Source organism: Ornithorhynchus anatinus, chromosome 4 (assembly GCF_004115215.2).
Source record: "Ornithorhynchus anatinus isolate Pmale09 chromosome 4, mOrnAna1.pri.v4, whole genome shotgun sequence".
Classification (NCBI taxonomy): domain Eukaryota; kingdom Metazoa; phylum Chordata; class Mammalia; order Monotremata; family Ornithorhynchidae; genus Ornithorhynchus; species Ornithorhynchus anatinus.
In genome coordinates, this window is record NC_041731.1 from 26104617 (window position 1) to 26128910 (window position 24294).

Below are 24294 nucleotides of genomic sequence, written 5' to 3' on the forward strand. Positions count from 1 at the left end.
AAGATATTTTGGTTACATCTGGTAGATCTTCTCAGAACATTCCATCTAAGAAAAACAAAACTCCAAGGACTGGGCTCATTTCCAGATTGACCAGTTCCTTCCCCAGACACTGTGCTTCTCACCATAACCTGCCTAACTCCTTCCAAGTAGAGTGGGCCCCCTCAGAAAGTCTAACCCAAGTCTAACCTCCTTCCATCCCTTGACTTCCATCCATCCCCTTCCATCCCTCGACTCCTCCAGAAGGGGATCAAAGCAATGGAAACTTGGCACCTGGCCAGTAACAGACAGGTGAAGGCTCAAAATCCCAGAAGTCCACAGTGGGAGGTAGGAGCAGAAGCTCTCGTTGAAATTTTTAGCAACTGTCAGAAAGAATTCATTCAATAGTATTTATTCAATAGTATTTATTGAGCGCTTACTATGTGCAGAGCACTGTACTAAGCAATTAGAATGTACAAATCAGCAACAGATAGAGACAGTCCCTGCCCATTGACAGGCTTACGGTCTATTCAATGACCTAGGGTAGCAGAGAACAAGCTTATTTGGATTTGCAGTCATTTATTGTTGAAGACTGGTTTATTCTGGAAGCAAGCAATAGTTAAGCTAATCAATCAAAGGTGTTGTATTTGCACTTACTAGTAGAGCACTTACTGAGCACTTACTGCATTCTCTTAACAGTAATTTATTTTAATGTCTAGGCTTTGAACGCTTCTAAACTGTGAGCTCCATGTAGGCAGGCAATGCTTCTACCATCTCTAGTGCATGTGCCTCATAGAGTGGTTGGCACACAGTAGGTGCTCAGTAAATACCACTGACTGATTATTCAGACTGTGAGCCCCATGGGAGTCAGGGAATGTTTCCAACTTAACTTGTATCTTCCCCAGAACTCGGAACAGTGCTTGGCACATAGTAAATAAGTACTTAGCAAGTACCATAATAACAATAATAATAATAATTAATTGAATGATCAGATATGCTACAGGTTGTTGTGAGAACACTAATGATGAAGTAATGCTGAAGTGATGAAGCATCAGTAGTGGGGATAAAATAACCTGAGGAGAGTTAAGATTAATTGGAGACAGCCTTTTGGAGGAGATGTTATTTGAGAAGGGCTTTAAAGAAGGAAAGTGGTATAACCTATTGCATTTGAATGGGAAAGAAGTTCCAGGCAGGAGGGAGCATGTGAGTAAGGGATCAGTGGTGGGAAAGACAAGAAAGAGGTACAGAGAGTAGATCAGCTTGAAAGAAACAATGGCAAAAGAGAAGCAGAAGGAACCAGTGAGATAACCCGACGTTGGTATGTCAGTTCGGCCAGGCTCAACTAGGCCTCTTTACAACTCCTGTCTTCTACAACTCCTGTCTTCTAAGCCAGATTTCTCCTTTGTCCTCTGCTACTCCTCAGGGGAGAAACAGGAAATATGGAAATTGGTCAGAAACTCCTGAAACACATGCCCTAATATCCTTGTTGCTTTGTTGGAGTAGATTAGCCCAGAGGCCTAGGACATCAGGTTAGACCCAACAGAAATCAGCTGCCAGCCTAAAAGGAAATAATTAGGCACTGCCTCTTTTTTTTCATGGTCCTATGGTGAGTTTTCTGAAAGTCAATATTTGTGAATGAAATCTTGAGTAGATTTGGGGCTAGAGGTGTTCTCTCAGCCTAGTGATGTAGGAAGAAAGAGAAGAGATAATTGGCAAGAAGGAAAGAGGATGATTTCAGAATTGCAAATGGTATTCGGGGGAGGGTGAAAGACTTTTGAAATCTCTTTGCAAGGTAGCTTTAGTTCTGTTCAGCTGGTTGGCCGATTGAAAAGCTCCAGTCTGATGCATATGGAAAGAATCTTCTGACTCCAAGCATCCCTTGTGATTTAATTCCTGGAACATTCAGTTTCCATATGATAAATCCTTTCTACATGAGGTGATCACTTGTTGGTATGAGTCATTTTCAAAATGGAATTCAGTTTTCCATAAGGGTCACTTGGAAGTTTCATGTTCAAAGTGTATGAGGTACAGCTGGATTTGCTATTTCCACTTTCTGTTCATGGCTCTGCCAGGCTGACCTAACTACCCTCCTTCATGTCTCTGCATTTAGAGCCTGAAGTGACTCGGACAGTATCTGGTAACACAGTGGAATATGCTTTGAGTGACCTGGAGCCAGCCACTGATTATACACTCAGGATCTTTGCAGAAAAGGGACCACTGAAGAGTTCGATCCTAACCACCAAATTCACAACAGGTAGGATGTTGACTATTTTAAACCAGCTTTGCCCCGGGAAAAGCACTTATTAAAAGGCCTCTGGAGGAAGGTATTCAGCAAAGTCATTAAACTGCCCCCACTATACACTTGTTCTTTTTAAACTGAAATAACCTCATTTTCCCAGTAGGAAAATAGTTTTAGTGGAAATCTTTTTAAATGGAAAAGCATGCTGGTGGGCAAGAAACTAAGTACTTCAAAGAAAAATGTAGCATACAGGGATTCCAAGGCTTCACTTGATATGTAAATTTGGCCCTTTTGTGAATTTTAGGGAGCAACTGGATGTACTCACTCTCTTTCCTCCATTTGTCCCAGCAGCCTTTAGCCAGCAGGGAATTTTAACTCCTAGGGTGTGTATTTGTCTTTTATGGTTCCTTGCATTTTAGTATATTGGTGTTTCCTAACTCCTCCATTGGACTAGATGCTCCTTATAGGTACAGGCTAGTTCTGGTCTTTTCTCTGTAATTCACCATAAGTCAGAGTATTGGCTTTGTTCCCTGGGTCTCTCAGCCACTACTGTTGACTGACTTTCTGCTTAGTCCAGTGAAATCTTCAGTTCGGGTCTCAGTCTTTCTATGGAGACAGAAAAAGGAATGATAAATAGGAAATTTGAGTCCCTAAACCTCTCTGTCCCAGCGGAGGTCTCTGTTTCCTTTGACTCTGTATCCTGGTACCTCCGAAGAGAAAACTGTTTAGCTCACCTGGGCAAGGGCAGTGATCTGTCCCTCAAAGGGGAAGTCCCAAAGTACTTATGTACATATCTGTAATTTATATATTTATATTAATGTCTGTCTCCCCCTCTAGACTGTAAGCTTGCTGTGGGCAGGGAATGTGTTTGTTATATTGTTATACTGTACTCTCCTAAGCCCTTAGTACTGTGCTTTGCACACAGAAAGCACTCAAAAACCACTGACTGACTAACCCCAGGACAAACAGAAGTCTGATAAATGATCTGCCTGGAGCTGGGGAGAATGGCTATGCTACGTCCCCAGAGAGATTCCTTGTGGACCTAAGTAAGAAGGGAAGGGAATATAGTCTCTGCCTAGTGTCCACAGTACTATGATAACTCAGCATCTTTGCAAAGATGCATGAGATGATGCATAACACCAATTAATGGGAACGTCAAGAAGCCATTCCTCTTCTCCCTCCTTCTTCCTATTATGGATGTGCAGAGCTGGTGGGCAAAGAGAAGGCAGGACTGAGAGGGATAATTCAATCTTCCAATATTTAGGCCCCAAAACTCTTGGGTTCCTTATTTCCCAATCTCTGAGAAGCCTGGGTCCAACAAATTTCATCCTTCTGGCCCTCCCCCATCCCCAAAAAGAGCTGACCATGAATTTTAGCTGCTCAGAGTTGCTGAGGGTGACCACGTGACAATGATCTCCCCTAACTCTCTACTCTTCTTTCCTAATCCTGGTCCCAATCCCCTATCCCCACAGACCTCGATTCTCCAAGAGATTTAATTGCCTCGGAGGTTCAGTCAGAAGCAGCTCTGTTGAGCTGGAGACCTCCACGGGCCTCAGTCACTGGCTACCTTCTGATCTACCAGTCCGTGGATGGCACCATCAAGGTGAGACATTGGTTGTGTTTTCGAAAACAACGAGCGCATGGCAGCATGATGTCTGAAAGGTTAGATTCAAATCTGGACAGGACTGAGTCTCACCCAGCAATGTGGCTCTTTATTTTTAAGTGATTCCGACACCATGAGGTTTCTTGCTAAGCATTGGGAATGACTCTGAGTTTGCAGTGGATATGATGAGGCCCTTTGGGAAGTTTCACTGAACCTCTCTGAATGAGAATTTTCTTATAAGAAACTCTGTTGTCTAGCTGAGATTCCCAGAGCACAAAAAAAGAAAGACTAGCTGAAAAGTAAAACATCCTTATAAAGAAAGCAAATGCACACTGGAGAGCAGGAAGGATACTTGCTATCAGAAATTATGTAGTGGAGGCACCTTTCAACCCAGGATTTGGTCTCTAAGGACACATATCACAACTCCTTTGTGGTCCAGATTTTCCCAAGTACTACATCAGTTTCTGATATCTCAAGAGAGAGATGGTTTCCCTTTCAGGCCAGTGGGGGACTATGTGGTATGGCACCCTATTTCCAGGAGAAGGATAGATGTGCCAAGAAGTCTCTGGCACCCATCTGGCTGCGTGACTCCCAAGAGAGAGGAGAATCTCCTATATGTCCCTTAAGTGGGTATCCTGATAGGAACATATTGTGATTATGTCCATTCTGTTGCAGCATGGGCCAGCCTAAGCTAATGCATGGCTTTGAAAATACTTTCTTGGAACAGGTATGGAAGGTTTACAAGTAACTGTATACTTAGTGAATGTAATGATTCCTGCAAGATACATGACCATAGGCCTTGCAATGAACTGGTGTTATGTTGACAGGTAATGGGCCCAGGACCCTCAATAAATTCATGGATATTGAATAAATGGCCATCCAGGAAACTTATTCATTCATTCAATAGTATTTATTGAACACTTATTATGTGCAGAGCACTGTACTAAACTTACCCATCTATTCCTGGACTCCCTTGGATTCACATTTTTTAAATGGTATTTAAGTGCTTACTATGTGCCAGGCACTGCTCTAAGTCCTGAGGTAGATACAAGGTAATCAGGTTGGACACTGTCCATATTCCACATGGGGCTCATAGTCTTAATCCCCATTTTAGAGAAGAGGCAACTGAATCACAGAGAAGTAAAGTGACTTGCCCAAGGTCACAGAGCAGACAAGTGGTGGAGCTGGAACTAAAATCCAGGTCATTTTGATTCCCAGGCCCATGTTTTATCTCCTAGGTCACAGTCCTTCCCTACTTCTTTGCCCCATTCTCAAACCATGTGTTGAGGCAAAAATTTATGGATCTGATATGTATAAATAACAGTCCACTTGAGTTTGAGGAGAAGGTAGAGTATGATGTCAAGAAATATTGCTTAATGTCTGATTTCCTTATTGACCAGAATTTAGAGAAACCCTCTTTTAATACCTCCCAAGCATCACTGTTAACAAGGGTTTAGCATTCAGAATGGCCAAAGCCAGTGAAGTGACACTGTTGACTTCTGTCCCAAGTAATTAGTACAGTGCTCTGCATGCAGTAAGAATTCAATAAATATTACTGATTTATTGATTAATTAGAAGACACTTTCCTGAATCTGGGAAACTCGCACTTGTTCTGCCTGGCTAGGTGCATCTTAGAACAATGCAGGTGCCGGTGTTGGGCAATGGGTAGGGTCCTCTACCTACACAGGAGTTAGAACTTTTCTTTGAAACCCCTACTGAGGTCTAGAAAGTTTTTGCAGGACCAGTCCCAGGAGTTTTAGGTCCCCATGAGTGATTTTAGAGAAATATACAAATCTCCCAAAGTTGGGATTGCTCCTCTTCAGCTAGTCTCCAAACTCCCAGCTGTTCTACTCCCTTGAAATGCTTGGATTCCTATATCTGGACAGGAGCATGTTCAGTCCCAAAATGAAGCTCACCCTTCACTTCCTTCTCCATTCTAGTCCCCCATGATGCCCTTGCTCCTCTGGCCTCCATGACCCTGAGAGGGAAAGCTAAGGGATCACACCACAGTGATGAGGTTCCCAGCAAAAATAGTATGGTCAGTTCAACCCCATGGACCACATACGTCTGGTAAAATGTGCAGTTTAGAATTCCCTTTGCCTTTCCTGAAAATAGTCAAAGATCTTTAAAGGAAAATATTCCAACTGGGTCAAGTCTGCCACTCTGACTCCTGCCCTACAGCAATGAATGGGGGAGGCGGATCCCCCTGACCCCCCAGTGAAAGCCAAAGTAAAGAAAGGCGCAGTCTGGCATAGGAAGGGCAAGGCACAGAGCTGACTATTGTGGTCTTGAGAAGCTACTCCCTTGGTTGAGAATCTTGTCGCTGCCTTCTAATTAATCAATCAATTAATGACATTTATTGAGCACTTATTGTGTGCTGAGTTCTGTACTAAATGCTTGAGAGAGTACAATACTACTACCTAGTAGATGGTTCGTTTTCCAGCTTCTCCACAGAGTGCTGTCAATACAATACAATTCTCCTGCAAATCACACCAGGGTTCCTAAGGCCCCCCATACAGAATAGATCAACTTCCTTCCTGGTTCCCTAGAGAGGACAGTGGAGTATTTAAATGATCTGATACAGAAGAAAAGACCCACAATGCAAAGGAAGACTCCTAGAAATCCCTCCTTTGAATCGCTCATCCCAGACATCACTGTGTTCTCGTCTTCCCTTAGGAGGTCGTCGTGGGACCCGACACAAACACCTACAGCCTCACTGACCTGAACCCATCCACTCATTACACAGCAAAGGTCCAGGCACTGAACGGAGACCTAAAGAGCAAGATCATCCAGACCTTCTTCACCACCAGTAAAGAGCCCAGAGAGCAGGGGATGGGGTGGGGATGGGGTGGGTGGAGGCAGGACAGGGACAGGGTTCCCTTTTCCCTATGATGACTCTTGGTTTCACTCCACACTTCATCCCTACACTGCCGCAGGCATTGACCAAAGCACTTGGAGAGTACAATCTTTCCTAGTTGGTAGACACATTCCCTGTCCAAAACGAGCTCAGTATTTAGTAACTGCTTATTATGTGTCAAACACTGTACTAAGTCCTTGAGTAGTTACAAGATAATCAGGTTGGACACAGTCCCTGGCCTACTTGGGACTCACAAGGAAAAGGAGAACTAGCATTTAATCATTTTACAGATGAGGAAACTGAGGCCCAGGGAATTTTAATCTGCAATTGGAAGGAAGAAAGGGGCAGGTGGTAGTTTCCCAGTAGGCCAGGCTGTAAGAAGATCATAGCAGCCAAATGGCCTGTTCCTTGTCTCTCTGAGGAAGAAGGGGAATAAGGAAGGAAAGAATGAAAGGGGGAGGTAGAGTGGGAAAGAGAGACAGAAACATAGAGTTGGAGAAAGACAAATCAAGGTAAAGAACAAGAGACAGGTAAGAGAAAGGCACACATTCACACTCCCACTTGCCCAGTAGATCATCCCCTTGGCAGTAATGGTAGCAGCCAGAGAGGGATGCAGTGGCAATGTCCCTCACCTCTGCCAGAGCCTGTTTCACTGCTTCTACCCCAGGCTAAGACAGTGGCTGCAGTCACCAGGGTCATTGCACTTCCAAGTTTCCAGTGAGGGGAAGCTCTATACAGAGGTTTTCTTGGGGGGGGAGTTTTGTTTGTTTTTTAAATGGTATTTGTTTAGCTTTTACTATATTATAATAATAATAAAACATTGGTATTTGTTAAGCGCTTAGTATGTGCCAAGCACTGTTCTTAGCACTGGGGTAGATACAAGGTAATCAGGCTGTCTCACATGGGGCTCACAGTCTTCATCCCCATTTTCCAGATGAAGTAACTGAGGCCCAGAGAAGTTAAGTGACTTGCTCAAGGTCACACAGCTGACAAGTGGCAGAGCCAGGATTTGAACCCATGACCTCTGACTCCCAAGTCTCTGCTCTTTCCACTAAGCCATGCTGACACTATACTAAACACTGGGGTAGGTACAAGTTAATCAGGTTGGACATAATCCCTCTCCCACATGGAGCCCACAGTCTTAATCCCCATTTTACATATGAGGGAACTGAGTCCCAGAGAAGTGCAGTGAGTTGTGCAAAGTCACACAGCAGAAAAGTGGCAGAGCTGGGATTAGAACCCAGATCCTTCTGACTCCCAGGCCCTTACTCTATCCACTAGGCCATATTGCTTCCGGGGACCCTGAAACTCTGGGAGCAGCAACTGCAGCCCTCCACCTCCATCTAGCTAAGGGCAGGAGCCTCCAGCATAATCAGAGTCCAGGGGCTCCAAGCTTTTCTCCCCTTCCCTGCTGCTGCTGGATATTCCGTGGGCCTCTGACAACCTCACAGTGTGCTGCAGCTGTGTGCTCGGGATGACAGACACTTGTCCACTGGCTGGTATAGCAAATAAAGGGAAGCAATGTGGCCTAGTGGAAAAAGCATAGGCCTGGGAGTCAGAAGGACCTGGGTTCTAAATTCAGCTCTATCACTAATCTGCTGTGGGACCCTGATCAAGTCACTTAGCTTCTCTGTGCCTCTGAGATAATCATCTGTAAAATGAGGTTTAAGACTGTGAGCCCCATGTGGGACATGGACTGTGTCCAATCTGATTATCTTGTATCTATCCCAGTGCTTAGTACAGTGTCTGGCACATAGTAAGTGCTCAATAAATATGATTAACTACCATTTTTTTTTTAAAGGGAAGTCCTGATTCAAACCGGGTTGGTCATGCCCTGCCAGGCTTGCTAATGGATCCATTCGCATTTTCATGCAGGCACCATACCAGGGGACAATGCTGGGGGAGGGGAGTAGGGTGCGCATGAGGTAATAGTTACTGTGAGGACACAAAAAACCCTCAAGAGTATACTTTAATAGCCACCCTGCCCTTGCAGGGAATTCAATTTCTAACTTCAAGGCATTAGCAACAAAGTGATCTGAAATGTCAGGTCCCCTCCCAGACAAAACAGATACAAATAAATGTGAAACAGTCCCAGCTCTTCTTTCTGGCCAAGCCCACAATTTCAGCCCCAGAATAGAAGGACATTTTGAATTGTTCATTATCTTTGCCTCAGTCTCTCTGATTAAACTCCAGACTGTTCACTGATTCTTCAAGGTTTGTGAAGACCACTTGATGCTGAAGATCAAATCCCCAGGTCTAGATTCAATTTCCCTTGGGTGTTCCTGAGCTCACCCTCCCTGAGCACTGAGAACTTGAGCAGACTGCCCTCTTGTCAGGTCTCAGGCTCACTTCCTTTGTCACCAGCAATCTGATTCAGGACTGGAAGTTAAGTAAACATTCCCAATCATTACACCTGGAATTTGTCTCCTGTATTTTTCCAAAATACTCTAATGTCACTGATCTTGTTTTTTGCCCTATGAAATACCTGAGAGGTAGGTTGAGGCAGAAATTTGAAGTCTCATGTTCAGACAAGGAAACTGAGGCACAGAAAGGTTAAGTGGCATACCTGGACTCACAAAGCTGGCAGTTCTAATGCTGGAACTAGAAGTTGGGGCTTCTGATTCCCAAACTCATGACTCTAGACCACGTAACTCCTTAATGAGATTTAAGCCCTGTGAGACTGGATTCCTCCGTGATATCCCAGTCATCTAAAACTTGCAAAGATTTTCAGAGTTGTTTCCTGTCTTCTCTACTTCTAGTTGGACTCCTCTACCCTTACCCCAAGGACTGTTCTCAGACAATGCTGAATGGCGAGACCACCTCCGGCCTCTACACAATTTACCTGAATGGAGATAAGGCCCAGGCCATCGAGGTCTTCTGTGACATGACTTCTGATGGAGGTGGATGGATTGTGAGTATGAATAAACAGAAGTCCTCACAGTGATGCCATGATGGCTACACCCCTTTGAATGCTTGGCAAAGGCCAAAATAACAAATGGGAGAAAAGCAAATGCCTAACAGTAGCCAATCATCCCCCAATAGAGCAGCTAATATCCAGCTCACTCTGGTCTCATCTTCAGTAGAAGATGCCAGATCAGTCCAGCTTTCTTCTTCCTAGGGAAAGACATAGGGCTGATAATTTAGGTACTTTCTGCTGGATACTTGGACTGGTACAGAATCTTTGCTTCATATGGGCCCTGGACCAGCAGCAGATGGACTCTGTCAGCCTGAATGAGGTTCAGCTGCTGCCCAGATACTCATGTAGAGAATTTGATCCCCTACAGGGCCAGAGATTTGACCTCCAGGCCCCAGCCAAGGGTAAAGATTCATGATCCACATTAATGCCAATATTACGAAAGAGACAGTTGCATCCTGGTATTGCCACTGCTGAAAACCCCAAAGCCTCAAAACCCCATGGTCTTGACTTCCTTTGAGCTACAAATATTCACTGTTGCCATATGCACCAAGGCAAGAGAAAGTGTAGCAGTGTAAGAATTGTAATAATAGTAATAATCATAATAATTGTAATAATGGTATTTGTTAAGCTCTTAGCTCTTACTATGTGCCAAACACTGTACTTAAAGTACTGTAGATGCAAGATATTCAAGTTGGACACAGTCCCAGTCCCACGTGAGGCTCACAGTCTAAGTAGAGGGAGTATGATTTGATCCTCATTTTACAGATGAGGAAACTGAGGCACAGAAAAATTAAGTGACTTGCCCAAGGTCACAGAGCAGACAAGTGATCGAGCTGGGATTAGATCCCACATCCTCTGCCTCCTAGGCCTTTGCTCTTTGCATGTGGTGTGCTTTTTCAAACTGTTATGATTAGGCTTATATACATAAAATCCTTCCATTGTCCAAGAGCCTCTGGATCCATACACCAAATGTAAATCAAATATTCCTAGAAATCTGGAATTTAAGTCCCCATAGATAGATAAGGGTAAAGCATAGCAATAATAATGATAATTGTTATTACTCTATTTGTTCAGTGCTAATAATGTGTCACTGGGGAACATATAAGTTAATCAGAATGGCCACAGTTCCTGTCCCATTAAGAAGAGTGTCTATCCTACTTGTTTATGGTATTTGTTAAATGCTTACCTTACTATGTACCAGACACTGAAATAAGTAATGGGGTAGATACAAGCAAATGAAGTTGGACAGAGCCCCTGCCCTACATGGGGCTCACAGTCTTAATCTCCATTTTAAAGATGAAATAATTGAGGCACAGAGGAGTTAAGTGACTTTCCCAAGTGAGTCCACACAGCCAAAATATTACAACCCAATTTTTTCTGACTCCTAGGCCCATACTCCATCGACTAGGTTATACTGCTTCTTAGTGTCTAAGTAGGAGGGAGAACAGGTATTTAAAATCCATAAAGATCAGCAGATCAAAGGAGGGGTCATACATTTTTTCCACTATGCTTAGCTCTTTGGAAGATGCAAGGAGATGCAGAGTTCAGGAGACTTAGAAAATTCCCTAGGTGCAATCCTTCTAGGAAAAAGAAGAATTGCAGTTAATGTGAAGGTTCATCTTTCTTTCCATGAGAGTGAATGTGGAGACAATCTCTGAGGGAGACAGGGCCCGAATTCATTCAATCAAATTTTTGAACACTTACTTTATGCAGAGCACTGTACTAAGCGCTGGGGAAAGTTCAATATACCAATAAACAGACATGTTCTCTGCCCACAATGGATTAAGTCCTATGAGATACAATATGAGCACTTTGAATTGGGATGAAAACAGTCAGTTAAGTGAACCTGAGCAGCAAGAGTGAAACTTCCTTCACTTCACATCCAGCCAAAGCTTGTTCCTCCTAGCTGAAAATCCAGCAGGGGCCTGGCAAAGAATGATTCCTTTTCATTCATTCATTCAATTGTATTTATTAAGTGCTTACTGTGTGCAGAGCACTGTTCTAAGCACTTGGGAAAGTACAATACAACAATAAACAGTGACATTCCCCACCCACAATGAGCTCACAATCTAGGGTGGGGGAGACAGATATCTATATAAATAAAAATTACAGAAATGTACAATTGCAAATATGTACATAAGTGCTTTGGGGCTGGGAGTGGGGAAAAGCAAAGGGAAAAATACAATTACAGCTATGTACATAAGTGCTTTGGGACTGGGAAGGGGGAAGAGTGAAGGAAGCAAGTCAGGGCAAGGCAGAAGGGAGTGGGAGATAAGGAAAAGTAGGACTTAGTCTGGGAAGGCCTCTTGGAGGAGATGTGCTTTCAATAAGACTTTGAAGCGGAGGAGAGTAGTTGTCTGTCGGATTAGAGGAGTGAGGGCCTTCCAGGCCAGAGGCAGGACATGGGCTAGGAGTCAGTGGTGAGAAAGGTGAGATTGGTGCACAGTAAAAAAGTTAGCACTAGAGGGGTGAAATGTGTGGGCTGGATTGTAGAAGGAAAGGTCAGGTGAGGTAGGAAGGGGCAAGGTGATGGAGTTCTTTAAAGCCAGTGGAGAGGAGTTTTTGTTTGATGCAGAGCAACCATTGGAGTTTTTTGAGAAGTGGGGTAATGTGTCTAGAACATTTTTTGTAGAAAAATGATCCGGGCAGCAAAGTGAAGTATGGGCTGGAGTGGGGAAACACAGGAGGCTGGAAGTTCAGCAGGGAGGCTGATTGAGTAATCCAGGCCGGATAGGATGTGTGATTGTATTAATGTGGTAGCAATTTGAATGGAGAGGAAAGGGCAGATTTTAGTGATGTTGTGAAGATGGGATGGACAGGATTTGGTGATGGATTGAATAGGTGGGTTGGGCTCAGTGGAAAGAGCACGGACTTGGGAGACAGAGGTCATGCGTTCTAATCCCGGCTCCGCCGCTTGTCAGCTGGGTGACTTTGGGCAAGTCACTTGACTTCTCTGGGCCTCAGTTCCCTCATCTATAAAATGGGAATGAAGATTGTGAGCCCCACATGGGACAACCTGATCACCTTGTATCCCCCCAGTGCTTAGAACAGTGCTTTGCACATAGTAAGCACTTAACAAATGCCACCATTATTAAGGATAATGCCAAGGTTATGGACTTGTGAGACAGGAAGACACCGTGTGCCTAAGGTGATAAAGTCAGGAGAAGGACAGGTTTTGGGTGGGAAGTTAAGGAGCAGGCGACCTATTTATGCACGTGTTTTCCACCAAGTCCTCAAATCCAGTCACACTTATTGGTTTTGTAGGTATTTCTGAGACGCAGCAATGGAAGACAAGATTTCTATCAGAACTGGAGGACCTATGCTGCAGGATTTGGGAATCGCAGAGATGAATTCTGGCTAGGTAAGACTCTCAACACCTTCAATTCCAATCTCTTTCTCTCTCACCCTCCCTTCCCCTTCACACTGACCAAATACACTCCACAAAAAGTAGGTTGATTTTGACAATTTGCCAACTGGAGAGTTGTTGTTTTTTGGTTTCCTTTCCTTTTTTTCTTTAAAAAAGTTTTTTTTAAGTGCTAACTTTGTGTCAGGCACTGTACTAAGTGCTGGGGTAGAAAGAAGATAATCAGCTCAGATGCAATCTCTGTCTCACATAAGGCTCATATTCTAGGATGGAAGGAGGAAGACAATCCTCATTTAAAGATGAAATAAATGAGGCTCAAAGAAGTTGTGACTTGCCCAAGGTACCTGGGAGAATTGAATCATTAATTCATCAATTCATTTATTCATTTTTCACTGATTTTTTTTCCATTTTGTAGTGTTTTTGAGCACTTCCTGGGCATACAGCATTATTATCTACTCTGTGCAGCATTTTACACTTGTCATCTGCCATGTGCAGAACAATGTATTAAGGGATTACTAAGAGGAAGGAACCTATGCCATCTTGAGCACTGTAATGGTTGCCTAATGTGTATAGGATGTTATACTGAGTTCATAAGAGTATATAATAAAAGTAAGAGTCCCTGCCCTCAAGGAGCTTACAGTGTAATGAAGAAAAAGAGGAAAAATGCAGGTATTACTAGTAATTGAAAGAATATGCAAAGGTATGGAAAACAAATAAATGAATAAGAAATGGGCTTAGTATTTGCACGATGAAGTGGTAAGGGTGCCAGAAGGAGAAAGTTCTAGCTGCAAAGACACTAATGGTAAATTTTAAATGATGTGTCCATTTTTTGAATGAACTTGCCCTCAGCTAGCCTCTTTGGCCACCCCACTAACCCTCAGAATACATGCAATGTCCATTCCCAAACAATTATGCTTTTAATCACTTAGTAGAGTGCTCTACACAGAGGCAGTGCTCAATAAATACCATTGATTGATTGATTGATTTCAATGTCTGTCACTCCCTCTTGACTGTAATCTCCTTGTGGGCAGGGAATATGTCTACCAACTCTGTTGTACTCTTCCCAAGCACTCAGTACAGTGCTCTGTACACAGTAAGGACTAAATCAAAAATTGATTGTCTATTTTTTGTAGGGTTGGATAACCTCCACAAAATCACTGCCCAGGGCCAGTATGAACTGCGGGTGGATCTGCAAGATCGAGGAGACACAGCCTATGCCATCTACAACAAGTTCAGCATTGGAGACTCTAAGAGCCGTTACAAGCTCAACGTGGAAGGATACAGCGGGACAGCAGGTAGGGATGAGTGGTGATTTTAAGGAGTGAACGGATGAAAGCCTCTCTTTAAAACCCACCATTTCTAGAGAACAGTGTCCTGCCAGTCCAAAGGATGAACCATCATTGTAACAAGCTCATCCAGTTGACTCTCAATAAAGCATGAGTGGATTTTGTCCAACAGGACAGCCACCCCTCCAGCCTTAGCCCACATCGCAATACCTAAAGCCCACAAATGCAGTTTTCTGCAGTTGACATAACACCCTCCTCTCATCTTTTAGACAGCAGGTCTCTCTCCCCAGCCCAAGACACAGTCTCCTACTGGAGCACTCATGCCACTTCTCCCTTCTTTTGACAGGGCTCAGGGGGACTTGGACCTAGCTGTGCTGTATTCAAGAAATAATTTGTTTCAGAACTGCAAGAGAGAGGTGCTGATTTTACGATGGCAGCCTCCGCCCTTAGGGTTGTCTTGCCTTTTCAAACGGCCTTGTTTTTCAAATAGTTGCTTAGGTTACTCACTAGAGGGGGTAGTTGGAGCTTGTTTGACAAAGTGCCAAGATTCAATAGCAGAGCATTCTGTCCCTCTGTGAGAGGGAGAGAGTGCGCTGGATGTTCTTGTGTGCTTTAACTCTTGGGAGGAAGTACCTCCCATCCAATCGGCACCATGAGTGCCGGGATTAGGCTCATATAGCATCTGCTTGAGGAGAATATAAAGTAATGCTGCAAAGGGAATTACTACTGAAACCAGGGAGAAACACAGAGAAGCAGGGCCAAACTAAAATAATGGATTACAGGGACTTTGTTCAAAGGCATTGCCTTGCATTTTACTACCTGGTAGAAAAAGATTCATTAAGGAACCGTTTTACAGAAAGGGTTTCCAAGCAGGATTTGCAAATTCACACCATGTGCTGTTTTCAGGGACAGATGGAAAGGTTGCCTTCATGTAACTGAATATTGGGGAGAAAATGTATTCTATCACTTCCATTCATAAACATAAGTCATGTCAATTGAGGCCCTGCAGGGGCATTTTATAAATTGATTAAAAAACCCAATCCAGCCTCACATAACACCTTGCAGTATCAACCCCAGTCTGCCTTTCCCCAGACTTAGCCATTGCATCAGCTCTCAGTGAATGTTCCATTAGCCCTGTTGCAACGTGCTCAGAAATTCTGAGAAGTATATAACTGCATCTTGAAGTCATTTAGTGTACACAGAACCAAAAGAGGAATTTAATGTTGGGGGAAATCAATAAATTAAACTAAAACTAAGTTTGCAATTCCAAATAGCTAATATAACCCATGTGTGTTGTTTAAACTGAGGGAAGACATAAAGGCAGACGCAGAGAGGGAAGTGAAGACAATGATCACTGATCAGAACAATATTTAAAAAATAAAAAGTATGCACTTTTGCTATATGTTGATAGCCCAACACATAGCCCAAGTGGTTGATCATTACAGATGGTGAATTGCTTGGTTTGGTACACCTCAGTCCTAGAAACTTGTTTCTTATTTGAGCTATTCTGGACCATCAGAGAAGAAACTAAAGTGTTGATTTTTATAACTTTTTTCCATTCAGGTGACTCCATGACTTATCACACCGGACGCTCTTTCTCCACATATGATAAAGACACAGACTCTGCCATTACCAACTGTGCTTTGTCCTATAAAGGAGCCTTCTGGTACAAGAATTGTCACCGAGTCAATCTGATGGGTAGATATGGTGATAATAGTCACAGCCAGGTGAGTAGATACAGCATCAGTCACCAATTCAGAGCATTTATCCAAAGAACATGAGACTCCCCATCACTCTTTTTTATTGAGTGCCTAAAATGCATATCATGTTTGAAGTCCTTCCTTCTTCCAATTTGTTAAGTGCTTGCAACGTGTCAAGCACCATTCTAAATGCTGGGGTAGATACAAGTCATTCAGGTTGGGCAGAGTCCCTCTCCCACCTGGGGCTTACAGTCTAACTAGGAGGGAAAATGAGTATTTAATCCCCATTTTATAGATGAAGAAAATGAGGCACAGAGCAGTTAAGTGACTTGCTCAAGGTCACACAGCAAGCAAGTCGTATAACCGGGATTAGAGCCCAGGTCTTCTGCCTTTCAGGCCATGATCTTTCCACTAGGCCATGCTGCTTTCTGAAACTACATCTCAACCAGAAGGAGGCTTCCCCCAACTCATTTAAAATGTCCCCACCTTACAATAATAATGATATTTGTTTAGCACTTACTCTGTGTTGAGCACTGTTCTAAGCACAGCAGTAGATACAAGTTAATCAGATTGGACTTTATATCCTCTAACTGCCTTGCCAGCACTTCCATCAATGCCTAAGTTTTAAGCACTCAAAACCCACCATTGATATTATTAACAATTTAAAATTCAGCAGGTAAACAAATGCATCTTGGCAAGATTGCTTAGAGCAGACCGGTGGTCCTCCTTCTCTATCCCCAGCTCCATACCTGCCCAGTAGAAAATTCCCAACTTCTAGAATGCATGAAGATTCCACTTCTCCTTTCAACCTTGGCTTCTGCAGTAGGTGGCTGTAAGGTGCCTCCTAGTCAGAAAGCATTGGCAGTGGAAGAGAAAAAAAGGCTGGGGGTCAAGTCTCGGGGTTCTGGTATTTTCTGGAATCCCTAACAGGTCTTGTTTCCAGCAGAACCAAGGCCTCATAATGAAATCTCCAGTCATCCTAGCAACTGAATAATAATAGTAATAATAATAGTAATGGTATTTAAGTGCTTACTATGGGCCAAGCACTGGGGTAGATAAAGTACAATCAGATCTGACATAGTCCCTGTACCACTTGAGGTTCATAGATTAGGGGGATGGAGAAGTATTGAACCCCCTCTTTACAGATGAGGAAACTGAAGCTCAGAGAAGTTAAATAACTTGCTATAGGTCACACAGCAGGCAAGTGGTGGAGCCAGGATTAGAACCCAGACCTCCTAACTCCACCAATGTCCCACCATTCCCCAACTTCCTCTTGGCAGGAGGGGGTTTCCACATACACTGAGCACACAGCCCCAACCTGCCCTTTAGCAATTTACAAGCTGAAGAAAAAATAACACAAGAAATTAGACAAAAGCATTTTCTTCTACACCCAGACATCTGTATGCATACACAGATACACCCAGACGATATGTTTTTCTTCTGTTGCTTTTTTAATAGCAAAAAGAATCTACCAGTGGGGTGAAAAAGAGGAAAGAAGGAAGTGTGAAAAAGGATCTGAGAGTAGACAGTACCCAGAAACTTTTCCCCTGGGCCTCTGGAGAAATTTCTCCTACGTCTCTGAAGCAATCGGATGACTTTATTTGTAGACCAGTTGTTGCAAACACTTATGTTAGGAACTTTTTTTATGGTATTTGTTAAGCACTTACTACTGCCAGGCACTGTACTGAGTGGTGGGGTAGATACAAGCTAATCAAGTTGGACACAATCCATGTCCCACATGGGGCTCACAATCTTAATCTCCATTTTCCAGGTGAGGTAACAGGCACAGAGAAGTAAAGCGACTTACCCAAGGTCCAAGAGCAGACAAGTCATGGAATTGGGATTAGATCCCAGGTCCTTCTGACTCCAAGACCCATGCTCTATCCACTAGACCACAGTGCTTTTTGACATTCCTAGATTTAACCAATTCTTAAATGTGCTGCCATTCCTAAATTCAACCAAAGGTTGAAGGGAGATGTCTCCTGAGACAGGGAATTCCTTCTAAACAGTCTTATCTTTGTTTTCATTTCACAAGCAAGTCAGTTCTTCACAATACTCCTAACTTGGGATTAAACCCTGTGCTAGAAGGGGTGAGGAAATGATAAAAGGGATCACGCAGTTTCAATGGTCACACATTCTCCCCATTTAGGCAGTCATTTGGCAAAAGTAGCAGTATGGCCTAGTGAGTGGAGCATGGGCCTGGAAGTCAGAGGGACTTGGGCTCTAATCCTGGCTCTGCCACTTGTCTGCTGCTAAATCATTTCATTTCTCTGAACCTCAGTTACCTCATATGTAAAATGAATATTAAAACTGTGAGCCCGACGTGTGACATAGACTCTGTCCAAACTGATTGGCTAGGATCTATCCCATTACTTAGTATAGTGGCTGGTACAAAGGAAATTCTTAACAAATAAAATTTTAAAAAGTAAAATGAAAGTAGTGACTCAGGTGGATGTTGCAGCAAAGTTTGTCCCACTCCAGTGACATCTATTGTATGAATTAATGGATCTGAGAGCCTCAGAAGCCCTGACAGATCAAACATTCTGACTCCTGATGAGATCTTTACCGGACAGCTACACATTAATGTTTCTGGGAGGTTTGCTGGGAGTGGTGTCAGTTTATTTGACTGACATGTCGAGACCTCCACTTAAGTCCACCTTCTCTGCACTGTGAATAATAATAATGTTAGTAATAATAATAATTTGTGGTATTTGTTAAGGTCTTACTATGTACCAACGACTGTCCTAAGTACTAGGGTAGAAATGACACAACCCACATGGTGAACCAAATGAAGAGCCCTGGGAAAAAAAGCAGATAGGGAAAAGTTCCAGGGTGCACATTCCCGATGTAGAGACAAGGCTATAGGAGAAGGAATGGCGATGTTGCTGAATCTTTCACAATGTCATTTCGGTCTTGCTAATTCAAGACATAGATGAAATGGGAGAAATGGGTCCAATTACTCACCACCAGCCCTGTGGCATTCTCTTTTGTAGGGAGTGAACTGGTTCCACTGGAAAGGCCATGAACATTCAATCCAGTTTGCCGAGATGAAATTGAGACCTTCTAGCTTCCGGAACTTGGAAGGCAGGAGGAAGAGGGCATGAAATTGTCACGCTGCAGAGGGCACTGTCAGAGGGAAGGAAGTCTTGAGTTACAAAAGGATCTTACCAAAGCATCAGTGCCACTGGTCTAACCTGGCCCACCAGAGTCTTGATGGAAGGCTTAGCCAACCACAGCAGCAGCTGGCACCATACAGCAGCCCTCACACTCTCCACGGTAACATCCTTCACACCAAAGACGACAATCTCAAAAGGGTTTTTTATTCTGTATTTTTTGTTTTCTGCAGAAATCTTCCAGTGACATTCATATGTGTTCTTTTTACTCTTCGGTGGCTCTGGGGAGGGATGGGGAGCAGGCTATTCGTTGGTAGTTTGTTTTAGAACCAGCTGTATTTTACACAAATTGTATTATTAATTATCATTATTATTAGCTATAATTAAATGTTTGTCATTGGAAGGCATTTTTGTACATTTTCTACAACCAAGACAGGAAAAATGATACAGTTTCAATTTTAAGCATATGGTTAATATTATTAATATAATAATAATAATAATAATGATAATAATAAACTAAATGTTTTTAAAGTGATCCATGCTTTCCAAAACACAGCAGGACAGTGTCTGATTGTATTTTTTTTTTAAATAAAAGCACAATTACTTTTAAATGAATTTCCCTGTGCTTTTTTATGTGTTGAGTCTATGAACCACCAGACCAATCTTCTCTGAGGAAAGGGAGGAAGAATTGATTAGAAGAGTAACATGGGCAAATGACTCATTTGGGAACAAAGAACCATTAGGTTGACTGATGATGGTGGCCCAGCCATTTCAAGGCAGCCTATAGAGGCTGTTGAGGAATGGAGGTCAGGATTTACTGCTCAGAAGTGTGACTGGGACACATTTTTTAAGGAGTCCTACCAGGTTTCCTCTCTCGCCCTCTCCTCGAATGAAAGCCCTGGGTTAGAAACTTTTATATAAATAGCAGACTCACTGTTTAATCTGCAAAGAGCCTTGAAGCAGTTCCTGTGAACCATCCTCTTCAAACAAAGGCAATAAACAGCCCTCTGGATTAAAAGAATGCCTTGCCCCTCCTTACAAGGGTTCTCATTCTCATTCTCTCATTCTCCCAAGCCAACTTTCCTGCCTTGGCTGTCTTGGAAACAGGATCAGGAGAAAGGGACTGGATCCATACACTGGCTGTGAATTGGACTGCCCTCTCAGGCTCTGATGTGCCTCCTGCTGAGGTCTGCCCCATGGGGAATCAAAAGAGCTGGCTAAGATCCATGAGGTTTAAGTTCACATTTTAAAGCTCCTTACTAACATTAATAGTCTTGTCTCCAGCAGCATCTTTCTTTAATAATAATAATAATGTTGGTATTTGTTAAGCGCTTACTATGTGCAGAGCACTGTTCTAAGCACTGGGGTAGATACAGGGTAATCAGGTTGTCCCACGTGAGGCTCACAGTTAATCCCCATTTTACAGATGAGGTAACTGAGGCACAGAGAAGTTAAGTGACTTGCCCACAGTCACACAGCTGACAAGTGGCAGAGTCGGGAGTCAAACCCATGACCTCTGATTCCGAAGACCAGGCTCTTTCCACTGAGCCTGTCTGCCCTTCTGTCCTCCCTTCTCTCATGTCCCCACCCTCTAGAGCCATTTTAATAGCCAGGCCTCTACTGGGAAAGTTACTAGGGAGAATTCTCTTCAAATAACTAAGTAAATTAGACCTGGGTTCAAAGCCTGTGGAGGAGAGAGCCTGATATTGAACAAGGCTTTCCAGCTTCTGCAGTGGCTCTATTCCACAATCTGAGTTATCTGCCACAGCTACTGTCATTTCTTCCCATACTACTGCCCCCATCATCACTGCAAGAGCTACCTTCCTACTGTGGGGCTTCAGATCATGTTAGTCTTTCCAATGATAGGCGTCAAACAGATTCTTTCACCTTCAGTGGCTGGCATATCTGACTGACATACAGAACACTGAATTCTTTTAATGCAACCCCTCATCTCCCCAGGTTTACTCAGCTCAGGTGGAGAACTTACTTGGTGAAAAATGTATCTCCTGAATTTTGTCTCCTTCCTGGGTTTATCCTTCTTTCCCCACCCCTTTTGCAATTGATGGAGTTGGGTGCTGACAGAGTGAAAACCCAGGTGGCAACCCCGAGTTCTGGAGTTGTCTTTTGATAGTGGGTCTTTTCTCCTGAGAAATTTCACTCCCAACTGGTGAAATATGAAATGGGAGTGCAGGCAGGAATAAATGGAGTGAACTACCACCTGATGTCAGATCAGCAACCGACAAACACACTCCCTTCACCATGTTTGTTTTCTTTCCCATCTCCTTTCCCTCCCACCTCTGAGGGTCTCTGTTCCCTCTTCTCCCACTCCCTTCTATATCACATTTGCACCCTTTATTCACCCCACCCTCAACCCCAGAACATTTATGTATATATCCGTACATCATTTATTTATTTTGATGTCTATCTCCCCTTTTAAACTGTAAGCTCCTTAAGGACAGGGAACATGTCTCCAAACTCAGTTGTATAGTACTCTCCCAAGCCCTCTGTACAGTGCTCTGCAGACAGTAAGTGCTCAATAAATACCTGTACTTAGTGGGGGAATGATTGATTACTGGCATGCTCCATGCCTGTGATAAAAGCTCTTTCCCTGCACTCTTGGACTCCTCCAATGTTGCCAACTAAAGCAACCATCGTATTCTCCTTCCCACCACCAGACTCTCCTTCTGGCATGCTCTGTGCCTACTGGGAATGGGATAAAAGCTGCTTCTGTGAGACGCTGTAAGACTTCCTCTACCCCATCTACTTTAAGCCCATTTTATACATTTGTTTGTGTTGTGTTTTAGTATTTCATCACTCCTGATGTGTCTGTCTCTAATCCCATTTATACGCTTAGATTATAAATCCCCCAAGAGAGGAACTGGGTCTAATTCCTACCTATGTATACTCTCCTAGCACTTGTTTACAGAAAACAAGAGGTTTGATTCACACTCCCATTTCTTCTCGTCCCTGTTTCCCACTGGTTGCTGACTGCTGACTCCCCCTGGTCACCCAAGAGGTCAGCAAAACCATGTATAACTGCATTAGCAGAGAGAGAATGGGATCGTTTCCCTTGCAAATTCACAAAAGCAGAGATTTATTTAGCCATCCCAAAAGAGGAAGTGATTTCCACTGAGTGGAGATCGAACACTATTACAATAATAATAATTGTGGTATTTGTTAAGCCCCTTACTATGAGCCAGCCACTGTACTAAGTGCTGTGGTGAATACAAGCAAATCAGGTTGGACACAGTCCCTGTCCCATGTGGATCTCACAGTTCCAATCCCCATTTTACAGATGAGGGAACTGAAGCACAGAAAATAAAATGACTTATCCAAGGTTACACAGCAGTCAAGAGGTGGAGCCGGGATTAGAACCCATAGAGACCAAGTACTACAGTGGGGACGAATGAAGCTAAACCTGGGAATTCCCTCTCCATCTTGAAAACAGTTGCTCCTCATGTGCTCTACATCAGTGTGATTCCCTAATGGACTGATTTGTGCTTAATCATATCTTCTTTTAGATTATGAGGTTTGCTAAGGGATGGGAAAGGATTAGTTGGGATACAACTCTGCTACTCCTGGGTTAGTTTCTTGGGTATAAAACATCCCAAATGAGCTAGAAAATATGTCTCTCAAGTAGTCCTACTCGCCTGTAGTGTTTTACACACAAGAGAGTCCAAGGACTACTTGAGAGACATATTCTCCCAGTGCCAAAGTGGCCCCACAAAATCCCCAGTCACTGGCAGCTCTGGCTTCTCATCAGACCCAAAGCTGATGCTCGCAGCCTCAGCTCTGGGACCTCCAAGGTAGCTTGGAGAGCCAGGCACCAGGTGGGCCTTCTGTGCCAGGGGTCTCTGAGCTGTGTAGTGACAGGAAAATGGGGGGCCCAGTGTGATCCTGGAGGATTCAGACAGACTGCAACTGATCCTGAGGGATCTGGCCAGAGCCCAGCTTCTCTGTAGGAGCTGACACTGGCCCCAGACAGTGAAATCCCTGCCCAAAGTCAAGGGGAGATGAAAGAGAATCCTGCCTGCTTCTCCCAGACCTGAAACCTCAAGAAAGAAGATTCCTTCTGCCTCTACCTTTCTGCTCCTTCATCTGGAAGGGAAAATTGTGCCTGATTAGTTTTTTAATCATATAAAATGAGCTGAGGCCTGGAGTGGGGTTGGACTAGTGTTTGAGTATTCAGACCCAGTGCTAAGGAATCATTTTCATTTGGGACTACAGCCAAGGAATGTCCCAGAACACTTAGGTACTCATCTCTAAGCTATTCCTTCCTCCTACCTGTAATTTATTTTAGGGTCTTTCTCCCCAGCTACATTGTAAACCCCTTGGGGATAGGAATAGTGTCGACTAATTCTACTGTAGTGTTTAAATACAGTGCTCGGTATACAAGAGCTCAATGAATAGTATTGATCAACTGGATGAACATGATATACAGTGGCTGTGTTGAGCACTGCATATGGCTGAGACCTTGAAACAGTCTAGGAAACACTGAGTGGGCCCTAGAGTCTCTATATAGCTGCTGGGAAGAGAAGAGGGACCCAGAGAAAAATCCTAGGGAACAGATTCCTACTGAGGTGAAGTGCAGCGGCAGGAAAAAGGAGAGCGATGGTGGCTAAATAGGTGCTCCAACCCCAGCTCTGTGAGCCAGCCACTGTGAGTCATTCCTTCACTGCTAGTATGCACTGAGCATCTACTCTATGTCCCATGATGCTCTGGTCCATGGCCACCCCTCTAGGATACAAGCTGGAGGTGGTTCCTGACTACAAGAAGGCGAAGGTCCCAAGAGGAATTGGTCTGAGCCATTGCCAACCTTGGTTAAAGAGAAGATCCCACACTGTAGGTCCCCGATGTCAGCCTCTCAGCCTCATTCAAGAGGACAGGAACCCCATCCAGATGTTCAACCCCATTCAGCCCATTGCATTATCTATGCATGGCTTAGTTCAGTACTAATACTCACTTGCTACCATTGTCTATGTATGTGATCCCATTCCAGAGACCTGCCAGGCCCTCTGGCCATATATCCATCACAATATTCCTTCTGCGCCAAAGATAAAAGTCATTCTCCTCCTATGAGCCTGAGCCAACAGGATCTCCACCACAACGGGGTACTTCTACACAACTCTCTGCAACAAGCAAAAAGCACTTACTATCACTATTTTATATGGTATCTATTATAATAATAATAATTGTGGTATTTGTTAAGTGTTTACTACCAAGCCAACCTTATTTACTT

The 24294-nt window shown here is 43.6% G+C and overlaps 1 protein-coding gene across 7 annotated transcripts in view; it reads left to right on the forward strand.

Annotated features, from left to right (window-relative positions):
• TNC (tenascin C) overlaps positions 1-19670 on the forward strand; it is a 103611-nt gene extending 83941 nt beyond the window's left edge. For all 7 annotated transcript variants that reach the window (XM_029062582.2, XM_029062583.2, XM_029062584.1 and 4 more), the window contains 8 exons: positions 2087-2230; positions 3688-3818; positions 6495-6627; positions 9435-9586; positions 12857-12953; positions 14090-14251; positions 15806-15969; positions 18936-19670. In XM_029062582.2, the coding sequence (XP_028918415.1) occupies positions 2087-2230; positions 3688-3818; positions 6495-6627; positions 9435-9586; positions 12857-12953; positions 14090-14251; positions 15806-15969; positions 18936-19046 (1094 nt within the window). In that variant the 3' untranslated portion in view covers positions 19047-19670. The remainder of the gene's footprint in view (positions 1-2086; positions 2231-3687; positions 3819-6494; positions 6628-9434; positions 9587-12856; positions 12954-14089; positions 14252-15805; positions 15970-18935) is intronic.
• The last annotated feature ends 4624 nt before the right edge of the window (positions 19671-24294 follow it).